Source organism: Rutidosis leptorrhynchoides, chromosome 9, assembly GCF_046630445.1.
Source record: "Rutidosis leptorrhynchoides isolate AG116_Rl617_1_P2 chromosome 9, CSIRO_AGI_Rlap_v1, whole genome shotgun sequence".
In the NCBI taxonomy this organism is placed as follows: domain Eukaryota; kingdom Viridiplantae; phylum Streptophyta; class Magnoliopsida; order Asterales; family Asteraceae; genus Rutidosis; species Rutidosis leptorrhynchoides.
The window spans coordinates 270,961,991-270,972,966 of record NC_092341.1 but is presented as its reverse complement, the minus strand read 5'-3'; the positions used below and the strand labels follow the sequence as shown (position 1 = coordinate 270,972,966).

Below are 10,976 nucleotides of genomic sequence, written 5' to 3'. Positions count from 1 at the left end.
TAACTGTTGGCGTAGAATTGCTGCGAAATTCAAAATACTTATTGCTAATTCCCGGTAGTTGGTATGGCAATTATCGTTAGTAGATGTAGATGAGTACATGATAGGGTTTCAATGAGTATAAGGATTTTTCGGAAGGTCAATGATCAATGAAGTTGTTGGTAAATTTACTACTAATGTGGTGGAACATAAAAGGTTCCCCAGTAACAAGAATGTATATATCAAGATTACAATAAGGCTTAATCTGAAAAGTTGAAGTTGACTAGTTGGAAGTGTGGTAAAACTGGATACTTTGAAAAGGAATTGCAAGGTTATTTTTGGTAAAAACAATACCAAAGGATCTTTCATAGTTTTGAAGTCAAAGTATAGCTTTGAAAGATGTAGAGATCTAAGAATGATTTCACCGGTTCAGAGTTATGAATTGGATTATGATCCGTCAATATCAGAATATGTAATTGAATTTGTATGAAAACGATTGTATATTGTTGTGAGCATTGTTAATAATTTTTGAATCAAAGTTGAAGAATGTACAGTGTAACATATTAATTGTGAACTTATATATTTCTCGAGTATTACCTACCCGTTAAAGATTTCACAAGTAATATTTTGTACAAAAGAATTTTTCATTACAGTCTTTATGAAAATATCTGTATGTATATTTTCTTCGGATGTAATTCGGATCATAGTAAGCTCATTTGATTTTTGGCTTAAACTAGAAATGAATAATCTCTAAAACATTAAAGATTACATAATCTTTGCGGAGTATTTAACTAATGTAATCGATACTTCATTATTTATTCTTATTTCTAGGTGAAGGATGTTGATGCTTGTGGAATCTTTGTGAACCTTACAAGGCACAGATGATGTTTTCTGAAAAGTTTCGAGTACATCGAAAATGAAAATGTAAAATTAATTATGTAATTGAATAATACACTTGGTTTATTATGAAATGGAATTCATTAAGTTGAAACAGAGATTGTAGTTAATAATGGTTAAGTTGTTAAGGAAGGATGTACATCATTGCATATTAGTAATATGAACTAACCGAGTAGTACCTACCAGTTAAGATTCACACGTAATAGCTTAGTACGAAAAGATTTATTTTGATTTCAAAATTCATATATATTAAATATACATAAAATTTCTTTAGGGGAAATGAGTTAATACTTCATCGGTTATTGTTGCTGGTATTTCTTGGTAACTACGATGCGTATGACATTGATGTTCAAGGTACATATTGTGATGTTGAGGCTTGCGGTGCGGATGTTGGTGGTGGTGGTAATGGTACTGTTGGTGTTGTTGTCGATGGTACTATTGATGCCGGTGATTCTGCTGGTGCTTGTAACCTTTGCACCATATAATCCAAAGCCACTACCCGAGCGCGAAGCTCGTTGACTTCTTCTACTACACCGGGATGATTGGCGGTTCGGACGAGCTGATGAATAAGATCCAGAATTTGAGAGAGTATATGATCATGACGAGATATTCTGGAGATGAGAGAGAAAATGGTATTACGAACAGGTTCGCCGGTAAGCGCTTCAGGTTCTTCGCCAAGAGGGCAGTCTGGTGGATGGAAGGGATCACCTTCTTCTTGTCTTCAATAATTAAGTAGGCTACGAACCATCTCCAATTCATCCAGAATAGGTGATGGCTGATTGGTTGATCCATTCCGGTTACACTGTCTTCGGAATTCAGGTGAATATCCATATCGGAATAGCTGTCGGAGTTTAAGGAATTTGAACTTGATACGTGATCCATCTTGTATAATTAGATGGATGATTTTTGATATGAAATAGATTATAGAATTTAATTTGGTATTCTTCAATACATAATTTACATATGTATATATAATACCAAATTTCATAAATCACGGAGAAATTTTCGGAAGATGTCAGGAAAAGTTTACAGTAACAGATACGCTAAGATATGAATTTTGTCTATACACTATTCATACAATCAATGTAGTAAAACGTGTCTAGACTAGGAATGATAAGCAGGTAATTTCTGACAAAAATGATAAGCAAAACTTTTGACATGCAGACACGGTCGAAGTCCAGACTTACTAATGCATTCTAACAACTATCAGTTATACACACTCATGCAAGCCTGGTTCGCTAGGACCAACACTCTGATACCAACTATGACAATCGCTCCAAATCCATATGGACGAACACGTCATTCATTGATTTCATTGCGAGGTATTTGACCTCTATATGATACGTTTTGTAAACATTGCATTCTTTTGAAAAGGCATACCATAAATGAATATTTAATTCCAAGGTTTTCGACATCTGATGATTTCTACATATAGACAATCACCGTAAATAATAGTTTACAATAATACTTCCGTTGACAATGCAGTCAAAATAGATACATGATGATGGTTTTGTGAATGCAACGTTTTCTTGAATAATGCATGTAAGACTCCATGCACATAGCTTGTATAACATGTAAGCAAACAGCGGAAGACTTCTAGGGAACCTGAGAATAAACATGCTAACAAGTGTCAACACAAAGGTTGGTGAGTTCATAGTTTTAATGTTTTGCATAATCTGTACATAAAGGTGGATCACAAGATTTCAGTTGTTTCATCCAGAAACGTTTATCAAAATATTCTACGAAATTGAGCACCCTGGTAACTAAACTTAACGTATATATAATTTATAACCTTTGTATAATCATCTTAATAATACACGCAAACCAACATGTACACTTCTCAAATAGCATACGTCCGTTAAAAGGATAGTGCTCTAGCTCGGACGGGGATATCAAGCCCTATGGATCCATATACTACTACTCGCGCCCACCAGTTCTTATAACTGGCAGTTACTAGTTACCAAAGCTAAGGGATTTTTGGTTCAAACTTGGTGTAGAATTTAGTATGTACTTGTATCCATTGCGTTTAAAATAAAGTGCATGTATTCTCAGCCCAAAAATATATTGCAAAAGCAATTAAAAGGGGATCAATGAAACTCACCTTAGCAGCATATAAAGTTGTTCACCAAAATGAGACCGAAACTCGGATTACCAATTAATCGTAGATCTCAACCTAGAGAACATATGTTGGTCAATAAATGTCTATTAAGCTAGGTCAGGTCATAGTGTATCACAATCCTAATGCTCGAGATCGACATATAATAGTTATCCAAAGTCGTTTCAAAAAGTCAATTTTGACAATAGTTCAACAAAACGAGACGTGCCTTATATAAGGATTCATTTACTCGGTTGGTAATATTTAAAAGTTCACTTTATCAGTCTCGTAAACAAGTTGTTTAAATCTTAATTGCAGATTAAAAAGCAATTTCAATTAACGTCAATCATAATTCAGTTGATCATATCTTTTAATCCGTTCATCGAAACTATTCGATATCTAAATGAAAAGTTATTGATTTTTCGCCAGCTTTCCAAAAACATGTATATCATATACCTTTTACCAGTAATATATGTATTTAATTAGTGATTCATTATAAACTGTTTAAATACAAAATTTAGCATACAAGCCTGTATAAATATATATATACTCGAGCACTAGACATGGATACACAATTAATATATAAAAGATAAAATATGAGTGCTTACGTATCAATATTGAGATTCAATATTGTAGGAAAGTACGTAGACGTAACGGAGATGATAAACACTAGTTTAACTTGAGCAAAACCCTCAAATCTTACCCATAACCTCCTTAGTAATAACCCATAATTTCCTTAGCTCTAGCTTGCTCGAAAACTCGTTTTGAAAGTGACACGCTCATGACCTCGTCGTAGTATTTTAAGTGATATAATTAGTAATAATAATAATACTACTACTAATAATAAAATAAATAATAATAATAATCTTAATAATAATAATAATAATATTACAGAGGGAGTAGTATGTGTAAATAAAACTCGTGCAAAAACTGGACTTTTATAGGCAACTTTTTGGAATCTGATGCCCATGCAATCGCATGGGTTTTTAGTGTATTTTCCATGTGATCGCATGGCCGCCTGATCCAGCTCAAAATGTTTTTGTTTTCTTGTTTGTCGACATATTATTTTATAATATTTATAATATATATAATTTAAATAATTAATTATATATTATATTAAATTCATGTGCATAGTTGACTTGTAATTTTCGTTCCGATGACTCGTACGTTGTCACTCGACTTATGTCCCGGTTCCAGTTTCTCGAACGCATTTTCGTACGCTTAGAAAACTCGCAATTTACGTTTTGTGACTCGTACCTTTGTCAAAATATAGTCTTAAATTATCAATAAACTATATCATTCAAAGTGTATCTTATAGTGTTTTGGTCATTTACTTCTATAAATCATTGTCTCACTATTTGTTAATATATATATAATAACAAATCGTTTTATGACCAAGTTAATATATATTTTCAACATTCATAAACACGTTTTAAATATACGTCGCAAGTTATTCATATAATTAATATTTCAACTTATCATATATATTCAAATAAATATTTAAACCAATAAGTTTAATGCACGGTATCAAACAATTAATACATTGTTACGTTTTCAAGTTATAGTATATATATATGTATCTATATGCATATAATTGTTCGCGAATCGTCAAGAATAACCGAAAGGTATTTGAATATATGAAAGTAGTTCAAAAATTTCGAGATTCAGTTTTACAGACTTTGCTTATCGTGTCGGAAACGTTAAAGATTAAGTTTAAATTTGGTCAGAAATTTCCTGGTCATCACAGTACACCTATCTCCTGTACGAAACCAATTTTCATAATGCTTGGCAGAGTAGGTTCGTATCCTTTTCTCCCCTGTAGGTTGCCTCGCGATTTTTAATAACCGTACACATATCTCGTGCACAAAAATAACATACACATAACCTGTGTATAAAATCATTCTCTCGATACATAACATTCACTTTGCTTTCATTGCTTGGCTTGGTACCGACCTTAACATATAATGTGCATCAATAATATCCCCAAAACAGAACATCTCGTCTGTATAATATATAAACCTCGAAGTACTAAACAACACGCCCACTAGCTCTTCCGTCTAGTGAACATTCTGGGTGGGGGTGTTAAACCCGATAGCTACCTTTAGGATTCTCGTGAATTAGGGGCCATACCCATTTTCTAATTCTTAGATTACCAAGCTATAATAGTCAGGGGAAATATTCACATCAATTAGTGACAATTATAACGTCCAGCTAATTCAATAATAATCAACAGAACTTCTGTCTGTATAATAATTCATTCGAGGAATGTTTTGCTTGTGTCTATCTCGTCAAACATTTATAAAACCATTGCATGTGTTCTCGGTCCAAAAATATAGATTTCAAAAGCATTTAATAGAACAGTTCTAAAACAGCGCATGTATTCTCGGTCCCAAAAATGTAAAGAGTAAAAGGGAATAAATGAACTCACGGTACTGTATTTTGTAGTAAAAATACATATGACGAAACTGAACAATGCAGGTTTGGCCTCCGATTCACGAACCTATATCATTTGTATATATATATATATATATATATATATATATATATATATATATATATATATATATATATATATATATATATATATTAAAATATATAATCGTAATCGAACAATTTCATATCTTATAACTTTATATATTATATATTTAGTTTGTATATATATTTGAAAATGATTATTATTTATATAGTTATATTAATATGTCTATATCTGAAAAATACCTAATTTGTTGTATATAAGTTTTTATATAAGTAATGTTAATATGTTTTATATATAGGTATATGGCTTATTAATATAATTGTAGTATATGTAATAAGTATGTTTTATATACAAAATATTTATTTGTTTAAAAGTGATGGTTTTGATATTAATGATTTACTAAGAATAATAATAATACTAATAATAACTTTATTAAAAATGATAATTTTAATAATAATAATGATATTGTTAATAATGATACTTTTATCTAATTATAAGATTAATAATACTAATAGTTACAAAAGTGATACTAATATTAATATTAATCATAATCATATTAATAATAATAATACTAAAATGACAAAATTTATAATAATCTTACTTATAAAAATATTAATGATAATTAATGTTTCTAACACTTATAAATATAAATATGATATAATAATAATTATAATACCAATAATAACAATAATAATAATAATCTTAATCATAATCATAATAATAATGATACTAAATATACTTTGTAATGATAATAATATTAGTAATCATAATATTAGTAATAATTTTACTTTCTTCAATCATAATAATAATAATAAGTGTTAATTTATAATACTAGTAATTATAATACTAATAATAATAATCAAAATATTGATAATAATAATGATAATAATTATAACAATAATAATAATAATAATAATAATAATAATAATAATAATAATAATAATAATAATAATAATAATAATAATAATAATAATAATAATTTTTGTGATGAGAACTACCTTCCAATAGCCTTTACAAAATTTTTTTTACCCCGAGCCAGGCTCGAACCCACGACATCTTGAATAAACGTCAAACACTCGGACTAGTTGGGCTGTTGCCCGTTTTCTGATTTAGTTACACTTCCAATTATTATAACCCGTATTATTTTGAGTTCTTCTTCTTCATAGATCAAATCGACCAGAGACCATAATGATCATAACCTTGATTCAATTATTAGATGTGGGTTTTTAATAGAGACCTAAACGACCCGGTTGTATGTGTTTTGGACTCACAGAAAAATAAAAAATAAAAATGAAATCAAAACAGCAGCAAAAAAAAAAATTAGACGTGAAGAACACTATAAACTCAATCATCAATTTCAAAATTTAGACAGTTTTGGATCCCATCTTCTATATGAAATATGTCTTAAATCCTTCCTAGAATCTTTCTGGGTCTTTAATTTTTACAGAAACCTTAAAACGATTACGAATTTGATGAAGAACGATTCGTTTGACTTTTTGCTCAAAAAGTTTGACTCCAAAATTCTTGATTGATAGAAAGAATTGAACCCTGATATTTTACAGATAGTTTAAACAAAAGGTTCCTATAAGTTTAAAATTCAATTTCGAGCTTTTGAAATAAAATTCAATTTCGAGCTTTTCAAAATTGTAAACACAAAGCAGATAATGTTCTTCCTTATATTTTTTTTAAAATTCGATAAGATTATAGGCTGTAAAAAGGTTTTTGATGATTTAGTTAATAATGTAAGTCGACTGATAATACTTCACACTGGATTTAATCAATTATATAGGACACATGAGTATCAATTTCTCAATCAGACTAAAGAGAACAGAAAATTAAATAAAAAAAATAAAAACGAATCAGATGGTTATCTGATTTGTACTTTGGATAATGATATGAAACTGTTTGGAGACATGAAGTAGCAATCATCTACAGCCTTGAAAAGGATTGAGAACAGAATACGTATGCATTTATATTCGATTATGTATTTATCCGTATATATATATATATATATATACGTAATTATATAAATATATCTGTATTTTGTGTATGTATTTTGTATAATGTATTTGTATAATTAGTATATATATATCAGTATATGTATCTGCATTCATATATCTTATATGTATATATATGTTTTTATATATATCTAATTTTTATATATATCCATTTATATATATTTGTTTATATGTATATATAATTTAAATCTAATTCATATTAGTAATTATTAATGTATTAATGATAATAATATTATTAACATTTATATTAATAAGAATAGTAATATTAATAATAATAAATGATAAAAATAATAATAATAATAATATCATTACTAAATATGATAGGTTATATATTTCAAATAAAAATTCAATTAATAATTTTAATAACACTGATATAATAATACTAATTATAATAATAATAATTATCATAATCATATTTGTAATAATAATACTATAACAATAAAATTCATATCTATAGATTATATATACATCTTTAAATTAGTATTAATACTAATAATTCTATAATAGTTTGTACATAACAAATTTAATATTGATATTTATTTTGATAATAATGAAATTAATATTTATTAATATAATAACTATATTTTAACTTGTAATTACATTTAATATATTAAAATTACATATTATTAATTATGTAATATTCATATAACATATTCGTATATTTAATACAATATACATAATATATTAATTTTGTACATAAATCATATATATATATATATATATATATATATATATATATATATATATATATATATATATATATATATATATATATATATATATATATATATATATATATATATACCTCGATTCATTATAATAAGAGCCTAATTATTTTGTATCATGCTTTACATATTTGATTCTATTGTTTCAATTATATTTTATTATTTCCAATTATTATATATATATATATACATACATTTATATATGTATACACCTGTACACATTTATTTACAAATAATTATTCGTGAATCGTCGGGAATAGTCAAAGGTCAAATGTATACATGAACACAGTTCAAAGTTTTTGAGATTTCAAGATTACAGACTTTGCTTATCGTGTCGAAATCATATTAAGATCAAGTTTAAATTTGGTCAGAAATTCCCGGGTCTTCACAGAAGATTGGCAGCTTTAACAAGGTTTTTATCTAGAGCAGCAGACCGATCGTTACCATTTATGAAGGTCCTCAAAAGTTGTTTGAACAAAAAGGATTTTATATGGACAGAAGAAGCTGATACAGCTTTTCAGGATATTAAGCAACTTTTAAAAGAATTGCCTACCTTAACTGCCCCAATAGCAGGAGAAACGCTAATTTTGTATTTGGCAGCATCTACAGAAGCCATTAGTTCAGTTTTAATCGCAGAACGGAATGGCATACAAATGCCAATATACTTCGTCAGTAAGATATTGCAACAAAGTGAAGTTAATTATCCGCCAATTGAGAAATTGGTGTATGCTTTAACACACAGCTAGGCGACCTAGGCGTTATTTTCAGGCACATTCAATTCTCGTCCTGACAGATCGGCCAATCAAGCAGATTTTGAAAAATCCGGAATCGTCAGGACGTCTAGCAAAATGGGCAATTAAATTGGGAGATTATGAAATAAATTTCTCACCGCGACATGCAGTTAAAGGTCAAATTTTAGCAGATTTTCTATTAGAAACAACAGAAAAAATAGATTATTTGCCAGATGATAATAACAGTAATTACGTGTGAAAATTGCACACTGATGGTGCATCAAGTGAGGAAGGAGTTGGTGCAGGGTTAGTGCTTACCAGTCGAGAGGGGGAATAACATACATACGCACTAAAGTTTTGTTTTTATGCATCCAACAATGAAGCAGAATAAGAGGCACTGCTATCCGGCCTCCGCATAGCGATTGAGATGGGAATAAAATATCTGCGTGTATATGTAGACTTTCAGATTGTAGCATAACAAGTTAATGGAGCATTTGAAGCAAAGGATGTCTCTATGAAATAGTATTTGCAATTAATTGAGAAAATTTCAAAAAAATTTGAAACACTGGAAGTTGTGCAGATATCAATAAATAAAAATAAAAAGGCAGATGTTTTGAGCAAGTTAGCAACACTAACATTTGATCATTTGCACAAGAAGGTTTTGGTAGAAGTTTTAAAAGATAAGTCCATTGATGAAAAGGTAATAGTGGCAACAGTCGAAGAAGGGGGATCGTGTTGGATGACTCCGTATATGAAATATTTGCAGGACGGAACATTACCAACTGATGTCATCGAAGCGAGATAGATAAAGGTAAGTGCTCCGCTTTACGTTCTGGAAAATGGGCTACTTTATAGAAAATCCTTTAGTGGACCAAATTTAAGGTGTTTAACACCACAGCAAGCAATAGATGTTGTCAGAGAGATGCATGAAGGTTTATGTGCACATCATTCTGGTTATAGAACTGTGGTTGGACGGATAATGCGACAAGGATATTATTGGCAAATAATTTACAGAGATACAACAAAGGTAATGAAAACATGTGATGCATGTCAGTGGCATGGAACCGTCTAGCGCTTACCCAAGTATGATTTAATCTCAGTATCATCTGCATGGCCATTCTGTAAGTGGGCAATTGACATAGTGGAGCCATTTCCAAGAAGTGTAGGAAATGCGAAGTTTTTAGTGGTTGCAATTGATTTTTTTAGTAAATGGGTTGATGCAAAGGTGTTAGCACAGATAACGGGTGAAAATATAAAAAAGTTTGTGTGGAATGATATCGTCTACAGATATGGTTACCAAATGAAATTTTAAATGATAATGGTAAGCAGTTTGCAGATAATCCGTTCAGAAGCTGGTGTGAAGAATTAAACATCAAGCAAACATTTGCCTCAGTTGCTCACCCACAAGCCAACGGTCAAGTTAAAGTAATAAATAAGGAAATTGTAGCCGGCATAAAGGCTAGATTGGGTTTGAGTCAAACTAAGTGGGTAGATGAAGTACCATATGTTTTGTGGGCTCACCGTACAACGTCAAAACGGAGCACGGGTGAAACACCGTTAAGCTTGGTATGTGGTACTGAGGCAGTAATATCAGCTGAAATTCGTGTTCTGACACAAAGAATTTTGGCATTTGATACAGAAAGTAATTCATCTGTTTTACGCGAAAACTTGAATTTATTAGAAGAAATGCGAATCATGGCCGCTATCCGTCAAGCGGATGCTAAGCAGAAAATGGCAAAATATTACAACAAACGTGTCAGATATGTTCAATTTAAAGAAGGAGATTTAGTGTTGAGGGACAATGAAGCAAGCAGACAAGAAAAGCAAGGGAAGTTGGGACCACATTAGGAAGGTCCCTACAAAATCATAAAGGCACATCCTAACAGATCATATACCCTTGCAGCGCCCTCTGGTGAAGAAATTTAAAGAACATGGAACGCAATGAGCTTAAAGAAATTTTATGCGTAGTATTGCATGTTCAAATAGCTTGATCAACTATTTAGAATATGAGATGCAATCATAAATATAAAAATTTCTTTAAAAAGAATAAGAATTCAG

The 10,976-nt window shown here is 29.8% G+C and overlaps 1 protein-coding gene across 1 annotated transcript; it reads left to right on the top strand.

Moving 5' to 3' along the window:
• The first annotated feature begins 8,636 nt into the window (after nt 1-8,636).
• Nucleotides 8,637-10,766, top strand: LOC139868763 (uncharacterized). Its single transcript, XM_071857104.1, has 5 exons — nt 8,637-8,909; nt 9,499-9,618; nt 9,817-9,945; nt 10,045-10,143; nt 10,206-10,766. The coding sequence occupies exons 1-5, from the start codon at nt 8,637-8,639 to the stop codon at nt 10,764-10,766; spliced, it is 1,182 nt and encodes a 393-aa protein (XP_071713205.1).
• The last annotated feature ends 210 nt before the right edge of the window (nt 10,767-10,976 follow it).

Coding starts and splice junctions, on each gene's coding strand:
- LOC139868763 (XM_071857104.1), top strand. CDS start 8,637: ATGAAGGTCCTCAAAAGTTGTTTGAACAAAAAGGATTTTATATGGACA. Junction 8,910..9,498: donor ATCCGCCAATTGAGAAATTG/GTGTATGCTTTA, acceptor GAAGTTGTGCAG/ATATCAATAAATAAAAATAA. Junction 9,946..10,044: donor TTTACAGAGATACAACAAAG/GTAATGAAAACA, acceptor CCATTCTGTAAG/TGGGCAATTGACATAGTGGA.